Source organism: Solea solea, chromosome 15, assembly GCF_958295425.1.
Source record: "Solea solea chromosome 15, fSolSol10.1, whole genome shotgun sequence".
Taxonomy (NCBI): Eukaryota; Metazoa; Chordata; class Actinopteri; order Pleuronectiformes; family Soleidae; genus Solea; species Solea solea.
Window position 1 is genome coordinate 20,744,522 of NC_081148.1, and position 26,102 is coordinate 20,770,623.

General features: G+C 40.8%; 2 protein-coding genes across 3 annotated transcripts; both read left to right on the forward strand.

Moving 5' to 3' along the window:
• The first annotated feature begins 18 nt into the window (after positions 1-18).
• actn2b (actinin, alpha 2b) lies at positions 19-24,976 on the forward strand. Of its 2 annotated transcripts, XM_058651862.1 has the most exons (21): positions 20-342; positions 6,411-6,525; positions 7,288-7,407; positions 7,493-7,579; positions 7,676-7,763; positions 8,138-8,216; positions 12,340-12,421; positions 13,689-13,774; positions 14,029-14,121; positions 15,485-15,715; positions 16,469-16,616; positions 16,952-17,102; positions 18,873-18,981; positions 19,929-20,069; positions 20,242-20,424; positions 20,609-20,743; positions 21,070-21,249; positions 21,359-21,505; positions 22,363-22,428; positions 22,516-22,674; positions 24,189-24,976. In XM_058651862.1, the coding sequence occupies exons 1-21, from the start codon at positions 211-213 to the stop codon at positions 24,345-24,347; spliced, it is 2,691 nt and encodes an 896-aa protein (XP_058507845.1). In that variant the 5' UTR covers positions 20-210; the 3' UTR covers positions 24,348-24,976. The 2 variants fall into 2 exon arrangements, with proteins under 2 accessions (XP_058507844.1, XP_058507845.1); XM_058651861.1 differs by having other exon boundaries at positions 19-342; positions 22,363-22,674.
• LOC131474122 (uncharacterized) lies at positions 17,114-18,548 on the forward strand. Its single transcript, XM_058651863.1, has 3 exons — positions 17,114-17,509; positions 17,612-17,667; positions 17,753-18,548. Exons 1-3 carry the CDS (start codon positions 17,487-17,489, stop codon positions 18,520-18,522), a joined length of 849 nt encoding a protein of 282 aa, XP_058507846.1. The 5' UTR covers positions 17,114-17,486; the 3' UTR covers positions 18,523-18,548.
• Positions 24,977-26,102: the final 1,126 nt, after the last annotated feature.

Genomic DNA, 26,102 nt, shown 5'->3' on the forward strand with positions numbered 1-26,102 from the left:
AATGATACTGTCGCTTGTTCATCTGTGGCAACCAGGGCCAGACGTCTGTCAGGTCAGGAGGACAAGGGCAAGCGTGAGAGACAGAGACAGACAGAGAAAGAGAGCTCGAGGAGAAGCGACAGTCAGGACACACCATCACGTCTCCTCCACATTCACAGTCAAAGGATATTTATTTGAGTTTCTTCAGGAGGCACAGGAAAGTAAACAAAGATGATGACCATGACCCAAGTGGAGACCACGGTCCACTATGATAACGGCTACGAGGAGGTATACATGTTGCAGGAGGACGAGTGGGACAGGGACATGCTGCTGGACCCGGCCTGGGAGCAGCAGCAGAGGAAGGTAAGTCACAAAGAAAGAAACAACACACTCTCACCTGGAATAAAGTATTGAATAAAGAATCTTTTTCTCACTAGTAAGGTGGCTGTCAATGGTAAAAATGTAATAATGAAGAAATTCATGAACATTTGACATAAATATTTGCTATTGGCGTTTACAGTATCACACACCATAGATTGACACCGTTCTGTTGGGACTGAGGTCAAGGTTACGATATTGAAGGGTTGTACTTCCGGTAAAGATTTTCAAAATAAAGTTTTTAAGAAACACTTCTGGCACCAAGTTGTTGAAGTTGTTATGGTTGTGCAGCCGTCTTTCTGTAAATTAAAAATGAATTGCTTCCACCATAGAATAGTTTCAGATTAGACTACAATGGTTCTCTAACTGTGGTACGCGTACCACCAGTGGCACAGGAGCTCCCTCTTGTGGTATTGGGTATAAAAAGTATTGAGATCCACTGGACTACGGTATATAGACATTCCTCTCTAAGCCTTTTACAGATATTTATATTCCATTGTGTTGTTGGAACTAGGTTTTTCTTGTTGCTTTAATAGCAGTAAATCAGTCATACACATAGTACAGTTTTCCTGTCCAGACATGTTGCTGTGCTGTTTCAGTGTCCAAACTAACACGTATTTGCGTCTCCAACTTCTCAACTGGAACACCATGAACTCTGGGGTGATGTCACTCTCAGTTCTGATGTAAATTGAACACAGCATAAAACCTTAATCTAATTTTAATCCAAAATGCAAAAAGTTGCTCTGGACTTTTCCAAAACTCTTTAGTCGTCTCTGGGTGTCCTGCCCAAAGTATGTGTATTTTCCATTAAGCAGTCTGAGAACTGGATTCTTTTAAAATACATGTTAGTCTGACTGATATTGTACTAAATTAAATTGTGAATTTCTCTGTGAGATGAATAAAGTATCTATCTAAATTGAATTCACATCCAGATAATGGGATTGGGAGTTAAAATACCACTTCATTCATTCAAACCGTCAGTCGGACCAGAGTGGGACTCAATCTGGCCTATGCAGTTACAGTTCTTACCCTAGTGTCACAAAATAACACATTTGAACTTACGCTTAGAGGCAGCAGGTGATCAACAACTCCCGTGTGCCATATTATAAAGAAACACACATTTTCTTTTTGGACATTGTTGCAGGGAGTGAGCAGATGACAAACTTGAGTTTGCAGTTGGAAAGGCCTGTCTAACTGACAGAAGAAGCAACAAACTTATTAGCTAATCCTTTTGCTAATATTGGTGCTTTTCCATGATACATACATTAACTATACATTACACAAGCAGAGTCAAGTCCCATGTCTGTCTTTCCTTTGTGGTGGTAGCCAGTCAAACTTTATATACCAAGCACCACCTGAGAAAATATTGAGTTCTTGAAATAACACACATTATCACCAACGTTAAAATACAGTGGTGTAAATAGGCCGAGCAAAGTCAGCTACGGAATTTTCACGGGAGGCAGATTTATTCCCAATAAGATGATTTTGCTCTCTCATCATCCTCCTCTTCCTCACCTATACTTCACACAGAGCGAGAGAGAACTTGACTATAACTATTATTATTGTTCAATTTATTATTATTATTTTGTTATTGGTTCAATTTTCTATGCACTCCGGGCAAAGTTCCTCAGCTCCTCTCCGATCACATACCCTGGTACAAACAGTAGAACAGTATTTCTGAAGTACCACTTAAGTAAGGTCATGTACCACTGGTGTTACACATACCACAGTTTGAGAACCAAGGCTTTAACATACAGTAGGTCATGACTTAAAGGTACAGTGTGTAAACTTTTGGCCATATTTATTGGTGAAGTTGCATCAAAAATCAAATGTTAAGCTTGTCCACTGTATAAACATAATAGTCTAAAATGGCTGCCATATTAAAGGCTCATTCTGTGATAATGAAAAACAACAATTTATACAATCAGGTACATTTATTAATAAAAAAAATTAAAAAATTCTGTTTTTATTAGTTTTTATTTTGACAGGCATTTCTGTACTTCCGGTGTGCTTCATGCCGCAGACTTGACGCAGCTTGGGGTTCAGACAGGGAGGAGGGTGGATAGGTAGATGCACCAGCATCAGCAGCAGTAGCATCAGCAGCAGCTAACAATAGCAGCGCCTTCCTTCCAGCAGCAGCAGCTCCACAGGCTGCAGCCTCTGCGCTGATACGCACGGAATGCGAGCTGTCAACAGATGCTCCTAACACATGATGACGCTCTCGGGATTAGAATGGACCCTACGTCTAATTTTAACCTTTGGGACCCAGAGGCAGTACAGCAGGGTTAATCCAGCGTCATTGGTGTGGAATTCTTTTGTTTATAGAAACCAGGCAGAAATATTGTACCAGGACCAGCTCCACTCGATATAGCCCCGGCCTTCCACACACTGTCACTTGGTTTTAGGGCTTTAAAAGTTGACCCGGGACTGCTGGAGCTCAGTCCTCAAAACCTCCTGCAGCCATTGATGACAAAACGTTGTATTTTTGGATTCATATTCACAGTTATTCCCATTGCTTATCTTTTTATCTGATTGTAATTTGCAGTTGCCGTGGAATGGTCTCACCAGCAGCTGTTCAAAATGATCAAAATGGATAAAAACAGCCCCACTAATGACAGCACACAGAGAGTATAGTGTTTATTGTGGCAGCTGATGAAATGAGTCAACAGCTCGGTGTATATCTCACACTCTTGCTTGACATTCACTGTAAACAATTCACAGTAACATTGCCAGAAGGATTTGGTTAGCGTCTTTGTGGGGGGTCACTTGTAGTCACATTTTCAAAATAATTTCTTTCCAGTTCACCATTAATCATTTGTTCAGCTCAGGCTCCAGTGCAGTGGGCTTAAAACAAATCCTACCAGCAGCTGTGGTAGCTTTCCTTCACTGGAAATTGATGTAGCTGTGTATTTGGATGTTTTTAAATCTGTTATCTGACTCAGACGGGTTGATAAAGGCCTTAGCGCCTGTTCCTGTTACAGAGACAATAAATCAGACTTATATATAGATATGTAATGCAACTTTTCTGCATTAAAATACACTCTCAAAATTCATAGAATTTTCGATTCAAGATAATGGGCCATTTCATTTTTATCATCTTTACTGTCTCTCCTCTAAACCCCAACACAAGTAACCTCAAGGCCCTTGAACATTTTTGAAAATCGCCCTAAAATAGACACGGGTCAATGAAAGTGCTTGAATTTTGTGCTAGAAAGAAGTTAAGTTGATATTTAGGTAAACATCTCCCTTGTTTGTTACGACGCCACCTACTGTTTCATGCCCTGCATCGCTTGATGTGCACAGACTAGGCCTACGCGGAACAAACGTCAAGTCGTAATTACTAATTGGGGACACGTTCCACTTGTCCACTGTCTGTCTCTGCCATTGACGTGAGATTCCATGCAGGACAATGAGCGAGTAAGGTTAAGCAAGAGAGAGTGAATGACGTGATGTTCGGGAAATTCAAATTTCCAGTATCTCTGTTTCACAAAAGAAAATTACAAATACTGACTTTGACCAAGATCCCAAGGACGATATGCTGCAAATCAATAAAAGTGGACGCCATCATGGGCGAAGCGGCTCTTACAGGTTGTCCCCCCAGTACTTGAATTTGCTTCCCGAAGTCTTTTGTGATTGTTTTGATTGAGTGACCCCTAGTGGTAGAAATTATATTCCGCGCATTGAAGCTAAATCAGTGTTGTGACTATTTTATTTTGAGTTCTCACTCACATACGGAGAACTTGCAAACTCCACACAGAAAGACCCTCAGTCGAACTGGGATTCAAACTAGTAACCACCCTTCTTGCTGTGAGGCAACAGTGCAAGCCACTACCCCACTATGTATGTGGCCCTATTTTGAGTTACATCTCACCTAGTAATATGCATAATGCTTTTAGAAATGAATCACTGCTTCATTTTAATGCATGTTATTTAAAACACACACACATACATCTTAAGTGGGGTTAAGTGTCGCGCCCATGTGACAGATCAGCAAAGCCTGGGATCAAACCCATGACATTTCACTTAAAAGATGACCCGCTCGACCGCTGATCCACCTCCGCAGGCCTAAACCAGTGTCTCTATCCTCCTGGGCACAACGGGTCACCCTCTGACCCAATGAGTCCCCAAATGAAGTGACAGGGTTGGTCCTCGCTGGATGTGATTCATGAATATTTTTAGATTCATCGTCACCGGTTGGTCGTGCTGAGAGGTGGGGGCTGGGGTGGTGGTGCTCGGAAAGTGGGCAGCGGGGGTTTGCAATTGTGGTCGAGTCAAATTTGGACGACCAGCGGGCCACGTTTTTTTTCTATCTTTCAAGGAGGACAGCGGTTCAATGTCACGTAGATCCTGCGAGGACTTGCTCAGTGTGGAATGTGATTCACTGTGAGGCTGATTCTATTCTGATAATGAACCGGCGCCCTGAGGGGAAAACCTAAACCAGGGACCTGGACGGACGTCCATATGTATGCAGTTCTTCTCTGTACATGAACAGAGATGGAACATGTGCAAATAAATAAATAAATATTCCACTAGTAATGCTGACGTCTTATGGCTTTAATTAGAACCACACGTGTTGAAAGAGTCATGTAAATATTAAATTACTGAGCTATTTTACCGCTAAGCCCTAAAAGAAGGTGTCCAAAATACCCCCAGCATCATACTTTGACCTTTAACCTTTCAAGTAATTACACAGTAGGTGCATGATTAAAGTTAAAGACCAAAGGTTTATTTTTTTTCTCTGCATCTTCTGTTTGTGTCAAATAACAATTATATTAGACTTATATATCGCAGACTGTATTGATTTATTTATTTAATTAGAACCATTTAAATCAATATCATTGGCTACATGCAGGTTAGGCAGCCATTTTTCCTGCACCATAAATACATGATAATTTGCATTACTTTATTAAAAGCTTTGTCTATGTTTGTATTTTTGTCTTTATATATATACTTACTATTCACATTTTTACAGTTTATTATCAGATATCTTTTTATTGAGGCGTCATGTTTAGTAATAATAATAATGTAATAATGTGCTCATAAAACGTTAATCCCAGAGTAATGTCTATGTAATGTGTTGGTACTGATGTCCGACACATATTTCTTTCTTTCCATTGTCAATATGAAGCTATTACATTGTGATTATTATAGAGATAAAATGGTATTTCCATTATATAACATCTCTGTTACTGTACTCTAATATAACATGTCTGCGATCAGGACAGGTTGATCAACTTATTTCTCCTCAGACGATTGTAAGTGTGAATTTTCGTCCACCGTTGTTTGGCTCCGCCTGCCTGTCGTCATACCTCGTTATAGTAACGAGTGTGAACAGCACACACACACACACACACACACACACACGTATGTACTCACTCTGATAGAGTTATCACTGTCCTGCTGTAACCAATCACGTTAAGTGACAGAAAGTGATGTGAGGGAGGTGGAAACGTGCTCCGTCTCCACGTGACATTTTCACTTATGTTGACACGGCGAGACGTTTTTGACGTTTCCTTTCTCCTCCCCGTCCGTCTCTTATCATGAAGCACAGCAGAGCAGTCTAAATTTAACACCTTATATCAGTCGGAATGTGCTCTGCGCTGAGCGGCCTCTAAAGTCCGCTGCTGGCTATTATTGACTTTATAAAAATAGGGGGAGAAAGACAATGAGGCTGTCTTAACTTGATTTACACCATTTTGGGTACGTCACATGGAAGCACAGTTCTCCTCGTTGTTGTTAGTGATGGACGCACAACAGGGGAAAAGCAGAAACTGGACACTGATGGGTCGCTGAAGGTTAATCTGAAAATGTAGCCGGTCAAAGAGGTTAAGATTGATTTGGATCGCTGTATTGGGGTGAAAATGTGTTAACGTGTTAGCTGCCTCAGTATGTTTAGGTCTACTGCAGTGGGAAATATGCCAACGGTTTAATCCACATGACACATACTCATGTGTATTCACCTTCACCTCATATTATGAACTGTGTTGCCTCAACGGAGCGGAGAAGCTGCACTTTTCACGAGCACCTGTGCCTTTGTCCGTTTCTCCTTTCAGACGTTCACAGCCTGGTGTAACTCCCACCTGAGGAAAGCTGGTACTCAAATCGAAAATATCGAGGAAGACTTCAGGAATGGACTAAAGCTCATGCTGCTCCTGGAAGTTATCTCAGGTCAGCTCCCAGAACAGAGACACAACAAACTAATAATATAACCTCCTGTTTTCTTCACTTCCATACTTTTACAGTTTAAAGGCCCAGTGTGTAAGAGCGGGAGCCGTTTTGACAGTTGGATAATCACAGGGGTAGCATATCAAATGAATGATGGCTGGGTTCCATTTAGCTGTGTCAGTTTCAGGGTTCATGCCGGTTCACTGTCACTCAATCCTGACTTGAACTGAACACAGCCACCTGTGCTTTTCCTGCTAAAAGAAATATCAAAATGGCTGCTGTGTAAAGGGCCAATTAGTGTCAAGTAGGTCAGAGAACTACGGTGGCCTGTGCATTCCAGAAAGAATGCGAGGGAAGCATAAAAATGCATGCAAGATGGCTGTCTCCGTAAAGCAAGGCCCTTGCCTAAAGTACATATAAAAGGCTTCATTTAACCTTTATTTAACCTTTATTTAACCAGGAGAAGATTAAAAATCTCTTTTTCAAGAGTGTCCAAGTACAGCAAGGTTACAGACCATCAGTCGGCAGCCATACATACTATAAAAACTATTTTTAAAAATCATAAAAACACCATAAATCAACAAGAACATCTACAGACAGATGTATGTGCCTCCAGGTTCTCCTAAAAACATCCAGTGAGTCTTTAAGTTTCAACTTTTTATTTTTTGGTCAATAAATCACCATAAATTGACCTATTTTTTTCCACTATTAACTCTTACATTAGCCAGCAGATATGACTGTCACATAACAATACTGTGTTTGCAGGAGAGAGATTACCTAAGCCAGACAGAGGGAAGATGCGTTTTCATAAGATCGCTAATGTCAACAAAGCGTTGGAATACATCACAAGCAAAGGAGTGAAACTGGTCTCCATTGGAGCTGAAGGTACTCAAAGTCTCTCTATAATCTACGGCATGCCATCAGATTTCTTTTTCTTATGCAAACTGATTATAAACTTGGGGCTTTTCAGAGATTGTGGACGGTAATGTAAAGATGACTCTTGGAATGATCTGGACTATCATCCTCCGCTTCGCCATTCAGGACATTTCTGTGGAAGGTAAGGAATAAAATAAACGTGAGAGTTTTTATAGAAGGGGGGAAAATAATCTGCGATAACCTTTGCCATAAAGTATACTGTGTTCACTTTTCTCAGAAACATCTGCCAAGGAAGGTCTTCTCCTGTGGTGTCAGAGAAAGACTGCCCCCTACAGGAATGTCAATGTCCAAAACTTCCATGTCAGGTCAGTGTTTCTGTAAATCAATGCTGTTAAATGAGTCCGAAATGCAGTTTAGTTATAGTGACAAATCATGTGATTGACATTTAATCTAGTGTATTATCTTATATTCTCAAGAATGGGTCAAATGTCATCACATATTCCAAAAAGGGGATATTTTTTGAAGGGATATATCGAAAGAAATTCAATATAATAATGATACAATTTAGTATTTAATGTCATCTTTTTGGTGTTTTTCTTTAAAAGTTGCTAATGATAAAGACTTGAGAGAGGTAGCAGCAGCAGCAGCAGCAGTTCTGCTCTGGTTTTCCAGCACCTTCATCTCTTTAGTCCAGTTTAAACTCACATGTTGATTCTCTCTCGCTCGTTGGCTGCTGAAGCTGGAAGGACGGCCTGGCCTTCTGCGCCCTGATTCATAGACACAGACCCGACCTCCTCGACTACTCTAAACTCAACAAGGTGTCGTTTTGGTTTCCCTTGTAACCAGGATGCTGTGTTCCAGTCCTCACTAACAGACTGATCACTTCCACCAAATTAACACGTCTGTCACAGTGTGAACTTCTGGACACAAACACACGGATTAATGGCACTTTTATGTTTATTATGTCACGGTTTACATTGTGAAACTAGCCCTTATATATTGGACTGAGGGTGTATGCCATATTTGTGGTGCTTGGTTTACATGAATAGTTCATGTTTTTGAAGTGTGATGTACTGACACATAGTCAGTGCTCACCCCCAGCTCCACACTGTCGCTATCACTGAAAACATGCCTGTCAGTGGGGACACAAGGGGAAAAATAGGTTCTAGCTACTGAACAAAAAGGCTCACCTTTGAAAATCTACACCAGCTTAACTTCAAGGTGTCAAAGAACAAAGTTTGACCACTTTAACGCAGTGTAAAATAGCCCTTTCTGAATGGAAACTGAAGTGTGTAAAGCAATTTACTCACCCCCGATTTCACCCTGCGGGGACACATGAGCTGCTGGTCGACCGCTGCTTCATTTGGGAAGCTTGTGTCACTTTGGTGTGGGGAGTGAGTGGTTTACAAAGCAATGCAGAGTCAAAGAAAAGGCAGTTTAATGGTGAGCAAAAGTAGCAAACTTCTTCTTCTTGTGACATTTTATGCTGGTGTCCATTTTATGATGTGAGCCTTTTGTTTATTGGCTAATATCAGTTTCAGTATCAGTTTCTCCACACAGTGCTGGCTTTATACAATCATAGCTCAACAAAAATATAATTTTAATAATAATTTCATTGATGGCATTATGGGATATGCTTACAAATATGCGTTGTTTGAGTCCTTGTCCGTAGGAAGTCAGTCAGTACTGAGTGCAGTTGTGTTTGCTATAGATAAATTATACATTTACTTTACTTTCTTACTTCATGTTATTATTATTATTATTATTAGCATGGAAAACAGATGCTGCTACAGGTTATAAGGTCGTTTTTTTTGTGTTGCCCACCATGCACATCACAACATGGGGTTTAATGCTGGGCTCTTATGTTTGACAAAAAGTGATAAATATTCAAAAACCCAAGTCTTGTCGATCTTAAAAACATGACAAATTAATGTAGAGTTTGACATTTCCCATCCATTAGAAACCCATCGCAATGTCCAGCATATCGGCGTGTATGTGTGTGTGTGTTTGTGTGTGAGCTGTGTGTCCACAGCTCATTTAAATGTGCACTTAATGGGTTCCCAGGACTCGTAGTATTTGTGTGTGAAGAGTTGAGGGGCTCATTTAGCTGTTTTGCTTATTTGCAGAGCTGGAGAGTGCAACTGACAGCCCGTCCATGTGTGTCATTAGAAAAAAAAACAATGTACTAGTAAAGGAACACATTCCCTTGCTGTTTGAGTCAGGCAGGGAGGCCAAGGCTGCTCTGGGAACAGTTGAGGCTTCGCATGGTTAGAGGGAGTGACATTTTCATTTGTTTTTGGAAACACAAGCAGCAGCTTTTCAGCACACAGCTCACACTGACCTGACTTGGAGTTGACCCAGAATAGTTGCAGAAACCTGAGCCTAGTCCCCGCAGAGCCTGAGGCTTAGCTCTTCCTGTGCTATTGTCCACAGTGTCACGTAGTGCTCTTTAGTTTTAGAGGCTACCAGTCAGGAAAGTCAGGAAGAAATGGTCATGGTGACGTTTCTTGATATGATATTCAGTGGTGAGACAGAATCAGAGCAAAACTAGAGATTGAGACAATTTACTCATCAGGAAAATCTTTACTGACTTTATAAATGATGTGAGAAGTAGAAGTTAATTTTCCCTTAGACTTCCATTCCAATGGAGGTCGCCCCCTGATGGGCAACTGGTACTTCCATCCTTCGTCCTAGACTTGACTTTTCAAACCTTTCCCATTCCCAATATAAAGTCACCCACTTTAAAATCTAAAAATCCTCACCCAAACCTTAAATTATGACTCTGATCGACACAAGAGACTAGGATTAATAATTCCCGTATGTATTACTGTATTCATGCGGATAAATATTTCGGATGCATCTATACATGCATGTGGTTATTAAGTTTTTAGTTTAGTTTAGTTTAAATTTATTTATTTCATTTCATTAACTAATAAAAAAACAAAAAACAAAATTATGCTGCCCCTTTATCCGAATGAATCAATTTACATTATATATATATAGAACAAAATTACAATAATATACAGTATATAAAATAGTCACAGTCCAACACAGTTACTCTAAACGTTCCTGTTGTTAACACAAACAAGCAAATTACAAAACTTCAAAGGTAAACCGCCCCAAAAAACATCCGTTTTTTGCAAGTAATCAAATTTAACACTATTTCATTGTAGTTCCTTAACATACTGATTTTAATTGAATGTTTAAATCTAATGTTATTACAACTGAACTTCATGTAATGTATGAAAGGCTTAGCTTCACTCTCAAAGTGCGTAATTATCCACCAACATAAAAAAACAACTCACGGATTAAAATGAACAAATTAACACTGAGTGCAAATACTGAAAGGTTAGGCCTGTACGTTGAGCGGCTGACACTGGATACGTACACATAAAATGTCACAATATTGCTATAAATAACACATCATTTAAACACCATGACTTTGTTTTTATTCCTTATGAGTATTTCTTAAAACCTATTGTACATATTTACTGTCACATTTCGGCCCACACCGGTGTATGAGTACACGCTGTATCATTTGATTATTCCCACTCTTCTCCATCTTCTTGACACATATTCACTGACACAGTCACACCTGGGCTTTTGAGAACTAAAGCCACCTGGAGACTGGCAGCTGTGCCAGGCAGCTGTTTGAGTCTGGCTCCAGGTGAGCGTGTGTGTGTGTGTGTGTGTGTGTGTGTGTGTTAAGACTGCAGTGTCAGAGCCCGGCGAGTCAGTTCTAGTCAGGGGCACAGACACAAAAAGGCCACGGGGTATCCCCCTATTCAACCCTTCATCTCGTTACTAGCCTATCCATCCATTTCTCCACCCCTCTGTCTGGCCAGCGCTGGATCTACGAGCAGCTGGCGCTGTCATGTAGTGTGCCAGTCCTCACCCTCTACCATTATAGAACAGCAGTGCACACACAGGGACAATAGCAGCAGCATGGAAGCATGATCCCTCTACGTCAGTGCACTTTCACTGACGACTCCTTTTAGGCTTCACTGTCAGCTGTTCCCCCTCCCGCTCTCTTATATTATCTCCTCTGTCAGAGTCATTGTGAAAAGAAAAGAATGGATTTTTTTAGTTTATCATTTGACTCCTCTCATGTACGACAGTGCCTAACAGATTTATTGGACCGCTCTAGAAATCTTTCACAAACTTTTACTAGAACTGAATTCACCTTTTTATACAGGCACAACAGTCAACCACTAAAATGAATCTTTCTGTTCAGGAATGCATGTCAATAACTATCATTTGACAAGTCATAATAATGTGCTTTACTATTTTTTTCAGTTTTTTTTTGTAAAACAGTACATTTGAAAATGAATGTATAACAATAATGGTTACATTTTAGCATTAAAAAGGTCGTTTTGGTTAAACATACTGGTGTATTTACCATTACAGAAACATAAAAATGTCATTTTGTCATTACTAATGCTGTTAATTTAGGGCAGATGTGACATAAACCTTAATACATTTGTTAAGCACTGTCAATTTTGTTGTTATAGTGGTGAATAAATTATATATATAATATATTATTTGACTGACCCTTTATGATGTCAAACATGACAGGTAGTAGATTAATTCTTGTAAAGATAATAATACTAATACTTAAATTTATATACATATGTATATATAGATATGTTGTATAGCACATTTTGTACATAAAATGTAGCTCAAAGTGCTTAACAATTAAAAAACAACAACTAAAAAAATTATAAAAAAATTATTGTAATAAGGAGGTTTTTGTCTCTAGAGATTAAAGGTTCAGTTTTAAAGTTGTATAAAATATAAAAAGTAACTTCTATGAAATAATCGTGCATGTACTGTAGATGGCCTGGGAGAGTAATCTGTCCACCATAGCTCGGAGGTCAGTGTAGTGGCATTTTAAGTCCGACATTGCTGTTCAGTGATGCAGAATTGTGTTTCTTTATTTAGGATGATCCTTTGGGGAACCTGAACCTGGCTTTTGACATAGCCGAGAAACACCTGGACATTCCCAAAATGCTGGACGCCGAAGGTAATATTATTATTTTTTTTGACCTTCTCATATTCAGCGCGACTTTGCCATAATATCTGTGCCGACATTTTTTCTTACTCTCTAAGGAGTACATATACTGTATATATATCAGTCAGTCATCATCTACCGCTTTATCCTCTGCCAGAGGGTCGTGGGGGGTGCTGTGCCAATCTCAGCTACATCGGGCGATAGGCAGGGTACACCCTGGACAGTTCGCCAGTCCATCGCAGGGCCACACACAGATAGAGACAAACAACCATTCACTCTCACACTCACACTCACTCCTATGGTCAATTTAGAGTGTCCAATTTACCTAATCCCCACATTGCATGTTTTGGACAGTGGGAGGAAGCCGGAGAACCCGGAGAGAACCCACGCACACACGGGGAGAACATGCAAACTCCATGCAGAAAGGCCCTTGTTCCAACCGGGTGGAACCCGGTTGGAACTGTTCGAACCCGCGTCTTCTCGCTGCAAGGCGAGAGTGCTAACCACTAATAACCGTGTGGCCCCTGTATATATATATATATATATATATATTTTTACAAATTGGAAGTAGTCTTCAAGTTGTGTCCGATGATACCAAATGTCAATCATACTTGTGTTCACTCATATTTACTATGCTTTATTGTCTATTTTCCTCAAAATGAGAACAATTTGCATAACGGACACCATGTGCTATTGAAGAAGCGCTGAAACTGATTGACCATTAACTCCTCAGGAAAATCTTTACTGATGTAATAAATGAGCAGTTTTAAGTATATTCACTTTACCATAGACTGCCATTCAAAAGGAGGCATTTTTGCAACCAGTGGAGTCGCCCCCTGGTGGCTAACTGCAAAAGTGAAGAAAAGTCACTTTTCAAACTAGCACAACTATTTCAGTCTTGTTAAGCTATAATTGTGACCGTGTTCCTATAATAAAGTTATATTTATTGTTCTGTGTTTGTTTGTGGGGTGGTGAGGTGGGTAGCACTGGTTCCTCACAGCAGGAAGGTTCTCAGTTTGAAACCTGTTTTGACCAACGTGGTTGTGCATCCCAGTCCTGTCATAGACTGACAGGGTGTGCTCTGGTGCTCAATGTCAGCCGGGGACTGGCTCCAGCGTCTCCCTGTGACCCTTAGAGAATAAACATCATCGATGATGGATCGTTATATCGTCATTGAACAGAAAGTTTAATCTCCCCCCAATCCTCCAAAGTAATTTTCCACTTTGATTTTGCTCTTTTTCCCCCTCCCTTTGTTCAATGTTGACTTTTCCTCCCACAGATATCATCAATACCCCCAAGCCTGATGAACGAGCCATCATGACCTATATGTCCTGCTTTTACCACGCTTTTGCTGGCGCTGAGCAGGTATCTGTGCTTTTCCCTCAATTTGCATTTTTAGATGAGATTCCAGTCGGTGTCTCCACTGCACGTTTTGAGATCAGACTCAGGTGCCAGAACTTGATTGTCTGTTTGACTTTCACGTGCCATTGTGACCAAAAAGAAAATGTACTGTGAGGATGATATTATGAGTTCAATTGGAAGGATGAATGGGAGCATTGCACACTGGGTGATTTCACTGAAGTAATTATTACATTATTCTTGTGCCCTGATGCTCACAGGCAGAGACGGCTGCCAACAGGATCTGTAAGGTGCTTGGCGTAAACCAGGAGAATGAGAAGCTCATGGAGGAGTACGAGCGACTGGCCAGTGAGGTAAAATATTTGAAGTGACTTTTTACTGAGTAAAAAGTTTAGGAGCAATTGGCATGTAACCTTTTTTTTTTTTTAATTATTATTATTTTTGTATATTTGATCCATTTATGTGGGACAGTGTACAGTGTGTTTAATGTAATGCTACATTATGTTCTGACATCACATAATACAACAACAACATTTACACACAAAACATATACAGTTGTACTCAACAAATAAAGCTCATGAAATAAAAGTGTAGCTTTTAGGACAATTTTTATTTTGGCATTTTACTTTTTATTGACAGTTTTCACTTACACAAACAAATAAATACAAAAACAAAGAAGTGGGAGTTACATTCCAAGCAATCTGTCCGTGTTTCTATTTTCTTCTACTCATTTTGTCTTAAATATCTTCCATTATATCCATTTTTCTTCAAACTGAGCTCCCTGTATTCTTATGCAATGTGTCATCTTCTCCATGATGTAGATTTCCTCTACAATCTGTGCCCATTGATCCTGTGTAGGCGGGTCCTCTTTCCCCCATTTCCTTGTAGTAGTCATTTATTTTAGGACAATTTTTTACTTATTTCAAAAGTGCTTGAAGAGCTTCAGCCTCTTACATCGTCAGGAATGGTCCTCTACTTAGAAAAAGGGTACACCCTTGACAGATTGCCAGTCAATCACAGGGCCTCATATAGAGATGAACAACCATCCACTCTCACACTCACGGTCAATTTAAAGCAGGGTTCTCGACCTCAACTTACCTGGGGGCCACTGAGTGTCTAGTTTATGTCAAGTGAAAGAAAAGTCAAACGTTTTGAGAAAAAAAAACATTGAAATACTAATATTTATGATGATATTTCGCTTAATTTCAAAGTAAAAGTATTATATGATATGGAACGACAAATAGTTCACGATATAAATGTGTGTAAAATGAATCCATTCATTAAAATAACATACAGAAATAACTCGTTATAATGTGATATTAAGTGGCGGGCCACAAGAAATTGATTGTGGGACGACACGTGAGTTTGAGACCTCTGATTTAGAGTATCAAATTTGCCTCATCCTGATATTGATATTGTTTTTGGACTGTGGGAGAACGGGGAGACACCCACGGGCAAGAGTGCAAGAGTGCTAACCACTACACATTTCAAAAAAGTGATGGATGATACTGTATATCTGAGAAAATTCAGAAAGCAACACTCTTCCATTGTAAAGGAGTGTACTTCAAAGTGAAAGTACTCACTTAAATGTCAAAAGATATCTTTCTTTCCAAAATGATTAGACCCCTCTGCTGAAAAAAATCACTCTCCCAGACACACTGCTCTTTAACATACACTATATCTCCATTACCTTTTAACTTTTCCCATGTCTCACAGCTGCTGGAGTGGATCCGTCGCACCACTCCCTGGCTGGAGAATCGCACCCCAGAGAAGACCATGGCAGAGATGCAGCAGAAGCTGGAGGATTTCAGGGACTACAGGCGCCAGCACAAGCCCCCGAAGGTGCAGGAGAAGTGCCAGCTAGAAATTAATTTCAACACCCTGCAGACCAAGCTGCGCATCAGCAATCGCCCCGCGTTCATGCCGTCCGAGGGGAAAATGGTGTCTGTAAGTCACGACTCAGAATTCTTCCTCCACTTGAAATTCAACAGTTGAAAAGGGCTTGAAAATTGTTGCTGCGTCTCATGAATACATTGTGTATAAAAATGGAGAGTCATCCGCCTTGAAAAATGAAGCCCAGGAGGTGGGACAGAAGGAGCAGTCAGCCACCAGGGGGCGCCTCTGCTGGTTGCAAGAAGAACTCTGTTTGAATGGGAAAATTAGCCTTCTTCTTATGATATATAACAGCCCATAGCTGTTCAATTCCATTTGTTAATTGGACAATATAAATTGACTTTAGCAACAGGGGGCCACATTCTGTGTCCTCCATGTGCCGGTCCCAAGCCTGGATAAAAGGCAGGGTTATGTCATGAAGGCAATTTTTTAACTTATGTGCCATTTTAGAGGAAAATGGATGAATAGATGAGTGGCACATATGAGTGCCATGATTTCACAGGGGGGGCCACATCCAGTGCCTTCCTTGTGGCGGTCCCAAGCCTGGATAAAAGGGAAGGGCAATTTTGTAAATTGTGTGCCATTTTCAACTAAAATAGATGATAAATCACGGCACATATGAGTGGACACCAGTGAGATCATCAGCTGATATCATCCAGCAGGGGCCTGCTTCAAGTTAGTTTTGTGAGATGGGAGAGTGCATTCATTGACCTGTGGTGTTATTTTAATCGAGGGTGTTTTTTTTCTTCTGATTTGACTTATTAATCATGTTTTTTGATCTGTTATTCTTTTCATTTTGTTTGACAGGATATTGCCAGTGCATGGCAAGGCCTGGAGCAGGCAGAGAAAGGCTACGAGGAGTGGCTCCTTACTGAGATCCGCAGGCTGGAGAGGCTGGATCACCTGGCAGAAAAGTTTCGCCAAAAAGCCTCCAGTCACGAGAACTGGGCCAGTGGTCAGTGGCAGCTGAGCGATTTGCTCTTGAACTGTTTTGTGTCTCCCTTTTGCTGCCGTCTCTTCAAATGTGCATGTTTATCTTGGCTTATTAGCTTGTGCTTTATCTCCAGGCATCTGTATCCTCGCTGCACTGCATGATTGCCAACGTTTCATTTGACCTTGGCATTGGTTTGCATTTGTTCCTAATGATATTCAATTGAAGGTCTTATTCTATGCAAAGCAATCAGCCTGTTGTGCTCCTCCATAGGTCATTTTCTCCATTTGCAAGGGCCAAATTATACACAATGTTGTTGATCCTTTCTCTTACCACATGTTTCTCTCTGTTATGTTCAGGTAAGGAGCTGATCCTCTCCCAGAAGGACTATGAAACAGCCACCTTGACAGAAATCAGAGCGTTACTTCGCAAACACGAGGCCTTTGAGAGCGACTTGGCAGCCCACCAGGACAGAGTGGAGCAGATTGCTGCCATCGCACAGGAACTCAAGTACGCAATCCCTAAAGCAGATGTTTGCAGTCATGTGTCATGGAGAACTGGGTGGTGTGTGGCTTATTATGTAAATGTTATTCTAATACCATTAGTACTGCACTTGCCTAGTGCTAATGGTATTATTCGTTTAGTGGTCCCCTAAATGTGATAAACTGGGATTTAGTTTTGATGAAACTAACTCGTAGATTCTCCTTCACTGCAAAACAAGGTGCAGTGCAAGGGTGTGGCTCACTGGCACGCTGACATTTTCAATTAGCAGTCAATGACACGCACCTGTGCATCGTTACCTTCTCAGTCTGGGATTGGCCACAGACCGTGTCCGGTTTCATATTTTAAGCCGTGCTCTGAAAGAAGCAGACAACATTTCAGCTGACAAGCACAATGGCCCCTTTACTTCCTTCAAGGTATGTGACAGTTTAATGAGTGTGTTTACTTTCTCCATGTGATTTATGGCTGTTTTTTGAATTTGACTTGTGTTAATTTGACCGTGCTGTTTTCTTTAACAGCGTGCTGCTCCTTGTTGCACTGTTGAGCTGGAATGTCCATTGCTTTCCTACAAAAGGTAACGACTTAAACTTCGCAAACATGTGTTGAAACCTTCAGTCCTCACACAAAGTTTAATTTCAACTTTTGTTTTCCTGTTGCAGGCTGGACCCAGCGTGCGTCTCGTGATGGCAGTCTGTCAAACATAAAGACACCCCCTGTCCTTTATCGCTCATCCCAAGGTGCTTCTGCTCAGTCGGCCGATGATGGTCCCGAGTCATTCTTGCATGAACCGGTGAAGAAGGGAGCGTATTCTAGTCCTAAACGCAATCTAGCAAGCTCCAGGCTTCCTCCTTTTGAGGTTTATGAGGCTCCTGGTTTGGAACCTGTGGAAGAGTCTCCAGCTGCCCTCAGAGTGTCCAGAACATATCAGCCCACATCTGACGGTGGCTTTCCTCCCCCACAAGCAGGTGAGCTTCAAAATTATGATGAAAGCATTGAGGATGGTGACCGGGAAGAAGAAACTGAGGACTTGGTGCCGCCGCCACCACCTCCATATCTAGGGTCGCCGTTCAAGGCTGGTGAGTTGAAGAACTACTTGTCGTCTTATGAGCATGGAGATTATGAGGAGGAAACGGAAAGCCAAGATTCAGCGCCACTTCCTTATGTGGAGCCAGCTTCTTACGTGTCTAATGGCGGTCAGGTGCCGTTTCAACCAAATTATCCGTGGACAAGGGAGGACTATGCCTACTACCTTTTCTTCACTGGTGGGCTCCCTGCAGGCACACTGTCACACTACAGTTCAGACTATGAAGCTGGAAGAGACTACTACGATGATGCAGAATATGAGAGATACGACTATCCCCCTGAAGATCCAGCCACCCCTGAAGATCCACCAGCCCAGGATCCAGTGACATATCAAAAGTTGTATTGAAATCTGAAATAAAAAATCTTAAGTAATTGTGGCCTAATGTGTTTTCATTGACCTTAATGTTGGTGCATCTTGCATTCATGAAAATGCATGGTATTGCAGTACTATGCTGATAATATTGGTACCATATAAATTTGCTCTGAATAAAACACTTTACCCATAACTGACGCCAATTAGTGAAACTTTAACTACAAATATGATTATGGGTAAGTTGATGTTTGCCTGTTACACTGATTAGTAAATCAAAGCTCTTACTTGGTAATTTTTACTTTTTTTTTTTTTCAAACAATATTGTAATGCTGTGACTCGTAATACCCACAAATGAACCGGTGATACATGCTTTGTTTTCCCAGTGAGCTGGACTACCATGATGTAGCTGCTGTGAACCAGCGTTGCCAGAGTATCTGTGATTTGTGGGACAAGCTGGGAACCCTGACTCAGAAGAGAAGGGAGGCACTGGAGGTAAAGACAACATTCAAGCCTGTTAAACACAATGACTCATTACTGTGGAGTATTGGAAGAATCCATATCCTTAACCTTTGCAAGAAATTGTGGTTTTACTGTTGGAGCAGGTGTGTGGTCTTGGAACACTTGTGTTTGAAAGGAGATGAAAATAACCTCAGTAAGTTTAATTGCACTACAAACGTGCAGTGTTTTTTGTGGCTGGTGATAGTGTAATCAATAATTCAATCAGTATTTAATCAAAAGTTCTCACAACCTGAAGAATTAATGTCCTATCATGTTTGGATAGCTTGGAAAGCACCACAAGAGTGCGCTAATGTTCCACACTGACTGCAATATAGAGGCAGCTTCAAGTGTTGGATCTGAACCCAGTTTCATCAACTCTAGGTGAAAGAATATTTCGTTGTTTGTTAGAGAGCAGTGAAGATATGAGCTCTTGATGAGGCGGTAGATATTTGGGTCCCCTCTAAAATCCCAGACCCAAATAGCAGGGTAAAATTGTAGTGTCGGAAGAGATGAAAGAGAAATGGACATTATTGGCATGTCCAGCCATGGAAGTGACTGGCTCGAAGCCCTCTAGCCACTTCCTCTGATCCATGCTGACCATTCCAGACCTGCGAATGTGTGAGGGTCTGGGAAAAGGGCCAAGGATTAAATCTGAATGACAGCGACAGCTCTGTCTGTCCATCTTCTGCTCAGAGGAGACACTCTGTCAACAAAAACCCTGCTAAAGTTAGGGGTTAACAAGGTCAATGTTGATGTTATCTACCCTGGGATTAGTCAGTGGGGGAATATTTGCTCGAGAATTTTTATGGGAGATATGAAGCCAACTCCGTCTCATACTAAGTGTCTAAAGGTAATAAAAGTACAAGTTGAAAAGAGGCAGGTTTTTCTATATAGAAAATGTATAAAATGCATGTTTTATCCTTTTTTTTTTTCCCTCTCAGCGGACAGAAAAACTGCTGGAGACTATTGATCAGTTGTTCCTGGAGTTTGCCAAGAGGACTGCTCCTTTCAACAACTGGATGGAAGGAGCCATGGAGGATCTGCAGGACATGTTCATCGTGCATACTACTGAAGAAGTCCAGGTAAACTTACACTAAGTCTCTGCTGTGGTTTGCCACAAAGTAAATTGCTGTTTTTGATATGTTTAATGTCGTATCTATCACACACGCGCCAACAAATACGACATAATAGAATCAGTCTCGATGAATTGAGGACTGTGATAAAACTTCAGGGGTTTCCCTTTTTCTCTTCCAGAGTTTAATCGCGGCCCATGAGCAGTTCAAAGCCACTCTACCTGAGGCGGATGCAGAGAGACAGGCTATCTTGGGAATCCACAATGAGGTGCAGAAAATTTCCCAGAGCTATGGGATCAAGGCCAACTTTCTGAACCCCTACAGCACCATTTCAACAGAGGAGCTGCTCAACAAATGGGAAAAGGTAACTACAGCTTTAACACGCACAGTCTCAGAGCTCCCTGTTGAAGTGAATGTCCAATCACTCAACACAGTAAGGAAATAAATAAAATGCCCAATCTGAATAAAGTTTTGTTTTTACCATAGAGAAGCAACATTACGTAACACTACATAATCCCCCTGCGTTTGCACGTGGGCATGTTTTCTAGGTAAAGAAGCTGGTTCCTCAAAGAGACGGTGCCCTCCAGGAGGAGATGGCACGCCAACATGCCCATGAAAGGCTGAGACGGCAGTTTGCTGCCCAGGCTAATCTCATTGGACCTTGGATACAGACCAGGATGGAGGTTAGACACACAGGGTTATGAGCAGTTTGTTGTACTTATCTCTATCTAATCAAATAAACGTCTAAAAAGGAAGATAATTGTATTCAAATGCACTGTGTATACACTGTGTGCAACGGTGACTTTCCTGATTAAGGTGATGATTAAATAAAATATTATACAAGTTCGATGTTTTTTTTCACTTGCTGTATATCTTGACATAATTCACTTTTAGTCACCGGTAAATGCCTCCCTGCCATATCTGTAGGTGAACTGTCAGATCTTGAGAGCAGCATGTTATGATCTAAATTTATCCCAAAATTGAGTTGTCGCATGTCTTACCCTAACAGGAAATTGGACGCTGCTCGCTGGACATCGGTGGAGCTCTGGAGGACCAGATGACCCAGCTGAAGCAATTCGAGCACGTCATTGTCGCTTATAAGCCCAACATTGACAAATTGGAGGGAGACCACCAGCTAATCCAAGAGTCCCTGGTGTTTGATAACAAACATACCAACTACACGATGGAGGTAACACGGCAGAGACAACAGTCGGCACAGACATGCACTCGTCGCGTTGATACTGAAAGCCTTTTAAACATTAAAACCGTCTTCAAATGGTGTGTCCTCTCCTCATCAGCACATCCGTGTCGGGTGGGAGCTGCTGCTCACGACCATCGCCCGAACCATCAACGAGATCGAGACCCAGATCCTGACCCGCGATGCCAAGGGCATCAGCCAGCAGCAGATGAATGAGTTCAGATCCTCTTTTAGCCACTTTGACCGGGTACAGCTCCCCCGCCATTTCACATGACTGCAGTTTTGTTTTTGTTGATTTGTGTGATGGATCTAAAGCAATCTGTGAGGTGTGGCAGAAACTAAAAACTAAAAACTGAAACTTAATTTAACCTTATTTGACTCCTAGTGTGGAGGATGGGTGAGGAATTTAAACTTTTATCCTTTGGCCATCACATATTGCCATGAATAATCTGTCATAAACAGCTGTAGAAGACATGTTGGGGTACATTTTATGCATGTTATGAGTAAGATCCTTGCAGTTTTGATGAGCGTGATGACTTATCCCATTTGAACGTTTCACTTATTCAAGCTACATCTGCAGGCATTCCACAGATCATGTCTCTCCACGCCAAAGTAAATGCACGGATAAAACGTCCAACAAACAAACTGCACCAAATTGCCTCACTATTGCAGTGTGGAGATACCACAGATAAGAAACATTTTGTGTTTGTGTATATACTTCAGCTCGTGTACAGTTGTACCCTGTGCACACAAGTGTGTAAGCAATATTATAATTGCTTTTCTTCTGATTTGTGTTCTCAAAAACCTCATTTATTGTCAAATCTTCAATCTTCAATGCCTTATCACACAAAAGCACCAGATAATGTGCTTAAAGTTGAAAGTGTCTCCTCCTCGGGGATATTTATTTTATCATCTGTCACTTTAAGACTTGGAAAAACTTTAAAAGAGTTTGTCGAGCATTCGCAAAAATCCGCCAGTTACTGCTTCTAATTTGTAGCAGAAGTCTTTTAAAACATATTGCTGTTGATTATAGTTTTTTTTGCCTTGGTTTTGCTTCTGTTTCTTATTTCTCATGATGTTAATCTTGATTTTGTCCACCTGTAGAAGAAGAATGGTGCTATGGAGACTGACGACTTCAGAGCTTGCCTCATCTCTATGGGATATGACTTGGTATGGCATTTCAAATGTGGTTCAGTGTTTGGGTGTTGGTTTGTTTTTTTCCCCCCCGTGTGCTTATTCCATTCATGCTTTTCTCAGGGAGAGGTGGAATTTGCCCGTATAATGATACTGGTGGACCCTAATGGCAGTGGAGTGGTCTCCTTCCAGTCCTTCATTGACTTTATGACCAGAGAGACTGCTGATACAGATACTGCTGAACAGGTTGTGGCATCTTTCCGGATCCTGGCAACTGACAAGGTACTGTGTTAGTGTGGCCGAGTGGCAGTTATTCTTAGGCGCCAATAATGTATTCTATTCACGTCATCATTTCCAAGAACTGGCCTTGCCAAGCTGATTTATGAGCCACAGTTTTGTTCCTGACCTTAAAGGTCCAGTCTGTTATTTAGAAGGGCTAAGGGCCTGTAAGAAATTGAATATACAATTCATATGTATGTTTGTCTAAGTGTGTAATTGCTTTAAAATTAAACAAGTTTGGTTTTTGTAGCCTAATTGTCCACTTACACAAGAAGAATGCCTGCAAGAAGCCAGAGGTGATTTTGACTTGAAAGCTTGTGGGGTTGTGCTTCTGTTGTGTGTCTGTTATGAGACAGACAAAACCTGGGACATAGGCGGAGTCCAGAAAATGGTCCAATAAAAACATTTCTCGTTAATGCATAATAAATATTTTAAGTCATGCATTGAGATAATACGAGTGCAAGTAATAAGTCTCAAGTCTAATACATTACATTTCTTGAGCAGCCCTGTGACTGTTTCACAGAGCGGTTTGTTCTGATCGCTCTCCCATTTGTCTAACTCAAACCCAGCTTATGTGCGATTAAAGTGGTCAGAAACGTATTAAGCTTATGTGATTTGTTGTTTGACATTATCGCAAGCTTGGAACATCCACCTTCTACCACTTTATCCTCCACATGGGGGGGGGGGGGCTGTGCCCCTCTCGGCTGACATAGGGCAATAGGCGGAAGCTTGGAACCTATTGTCTCTTACTGCTTTATATAGTCGGCCGTCCTCTGCATATCATGTCGCTGTGTACTGCCAGTTAAAAAGTCAAACTCTGCCTGTGACCTGGAAAATGACTGAGGTTGCTGCAGCCTTTTTCTGAATGAATCAATATATTTAACTAAGAAAAACATCAAAACAAAGATAAAGGATTATCAGCCCTGCATTTCTCTCACAACAACTTGGCTGCTCTTTTGACTTTTGTGTCAAGGACATAAGCGAAATGCTTGTTTCTGTGTTGCCACGAGTTCGCTGTTAACACATGTTAACACCCCTCTTAGAGTAACCCTTATATACAGTTTGTATTTAAGGTAAGGGGTTTTGCTTTACAGACACCACCATCTTGAGCTACTTTTTCTGCAGCAGCCTGATGTGACTCGCATATTGAAATGAGAGCTTAAATGATGGTGAACGCTTTGCCCACATGTCTGTGAATGTTCTCAGTAATCCAGGTCATAGACGTCTTCTGTAGGCGACTGGACTCGGCTGTTGGATGAGAGGTGAAACATCTTCATCGTCCAGTCACCTACAGAAGAAGGCTTTGCCCACATAAACCCAATACATGAATCAGCAAAGAAGATAAAATAAAAGAATGGAGAGAGTGGATGAGCTGAGTCACTCTTGAGTCTCACAAACTCCCTAATTCTTCCACACTGGACCTTTTAAAATGGAAAAGGCTGGTGTTGACATGATACTGTCTCTAATAAAACAAAACATTACCTAAAACACGTTGTTTTTTTCTTCTACTACCACAGCCCTACATACTCGTGGAGGAGCTGAGGAGAGAACTTCCCCCTGAACAAGCCGAGTACTGCATCATGAGGATGCCTCCGTACAAGGGCCACGGAGCACCACCAGGGGCGCTGGACTACACTGCCTTCTCCACCGCCCTGTATGGAGAGAGCGACCTTTAACCTACTGACCGTTCACCCAACGCCCCTTTCCCCCCTCTATCTCTTGAGAAATTAAAGGAATCTTTAAAAGAGTCGGATCAAATATGTGGAATGAAATGTGTTTGTGACGATATTGAGTTTTTGTTGATTCGTTTTTGTTGACGCATTAGATTGTGTACAATCATGTCTCGATACTTTTACCTCCTAAACATGGCCCTCAAATGAATGTTAACTCCCACGTCCACATTATATTATCAACAGCAATGCAGTCACTGGTGTAAAAGGATCACAGTGTTTTAGCTGAAATGCAGTCTGCCAATAAGCATTTTGAGTTGTTTAAAGTGAACTGCTGTTTGCAAAAGCAATTTCGGACCTGTTGACACCCAGCATCGAGCACTAAAAATGGATTCCACTAAAGCATAAAAAGAAACGCCACTAATGGAGGTAAACAAAGGAAAAATCACATTTCAAAAGTAAATGTTTTTCAATCGCTTACTGTGTTATGTTTATGCAAGTATAATGAAGTCCAAAAATAATCACACAAATAAAGTGATTTCCCAAATTTCCTTCATGGATGCATATTCTATTTGTATCAGTAGAAATTGATTTGTCCTTATTTGTGCGTATTAAACCCTTATGGCCACAATTTGCCTTTCACTGTATTCATGTTTTTTTTTTTTTTATTAAATTTTATTTATATAATATCCATACTTAAAATCATAAAACATACATGCAATATTTGGCAGTGATTTAACCCAACGTGCTGATGTTCTGTGTCCTTTTAACAATTGGTACTAACTCTGTAAGGCTCATCTGAAAAATTAACCACTGACGAACAAATTTGTGTCTGATTTTACACAATATTGTCACAATAAAATTGAAAATGGTAATTTAATGTAATTTAACACATTGTTTGGATTTTAAAAGAAAAAAAGTAACTAATCATATACTCTATCACCACATGGGTCCAAGAGGAGTTCTCATTTTTGGCTGAAAGATTTATTTGCTTGATTTATTTTCATTTTTGAGCAGGGAAATAAAGACACTCGGGCAGTTAACAGCTTGCGTAATTAACAAATTCAGTGAGTTTGTTCTTTGTGCCTAATTCAAACACTGGTTCAAATAGTTATTTTTACCTGATAAATCAGAGTTTGCGTTTCCCCATGGCCACTTTATTAGGTACACAGGACACAATGTTATTTTCTCTTGTCTTTCTATCATTTAAAATACAGTCTGGCCATTCTCCTCTAGCATCAACACAATAGTTTTGCTCAGATAACTATTGCTCTCTGGATATTCTCTATTTCTTTGGACTAATATTCAATTTAAATCACTTTTTCTTCTCTATTCTGATGCTCAGTTTGACCACGTCTCTATGCCGAGATGCGCTGAGCTTCAGTCGTGTGATGGGCTTTTGCATCGACAAGCAATTGAAGACCTAATAAAGTAGCTTGTGAGTGTACATTCTGCATTTTTAGTTCCCCTGGCTTTAAATACAGGTTAACTCTAGATTTGTAAAAAAAAAAAAAAAAAAAAAGCATTGCAAGACTCCTATATTTTCAGTCACGATCATGTTTCCATCCTGTCGAATTCTTTCTGTCCCCATAAGGAAGTAAAAGAAAAGGCTAATAATACCAGGGCTTAATAAATCAGCACATATTCTCACTGTGGCAAGATAACAGGTGAATTGGTCTGTGCTGGGCGAGTTCAATTATTCCTCCATTCTGTCACATACAATTGCAGGATGGAGAGAAAAATGTGTTAATGATTTAGCTT

What these genes read in the sequence shown, in the direction of transcription:
- actn2b (XM_058651861.1), top strand. Translation starts at nt 211, where the DNA reads ATGATGACCATGACCCAAGTGGAGACCACGGTCCACTATGATAACGGC. An exon ending in CCGAGGGGAAAATGGTGTCT is followed by an intron (nt 15,716 to 16,468) that starts GTAAGTCACGAC and finishes TTTGTTTGACAG; the next exon opens with GATATTGCCAGTGCATGGCA. An exon ending in TGCTCAACAAATGGGAAAAG is followed by an intron (nt 20,425 to 20,608) that starts GTAACTACAGCT and finishes CATGTTTTCTAG; the next exon opens with GTAAAGAAGCTGGTTCCTCA.
- LOC131474122 (XM_058651863.1), top strand. Translation starts at nt 17,487, where the DNA reads ATGGCCCCTTTACTTCCTTCAAG. An exon ending in GCCCCTTTACTTCCTTCAAG is followed by an intron (nt 17,510 to 17,611) that starts GTATGTGACAGT and finishes TTTCTTTAACAG; the next exon opens with CGTGCTGCTCCTTGTTGCAC. An exon ending in CCATTGCTTTCCTACAAAAG is followed by an intron (nt 17,668 to 17,752) that starts GTAACGACTTAA and finishes TTCCTGTTGCAG; the next exon opens with GCTGGACCCAGCGTGCGTCT.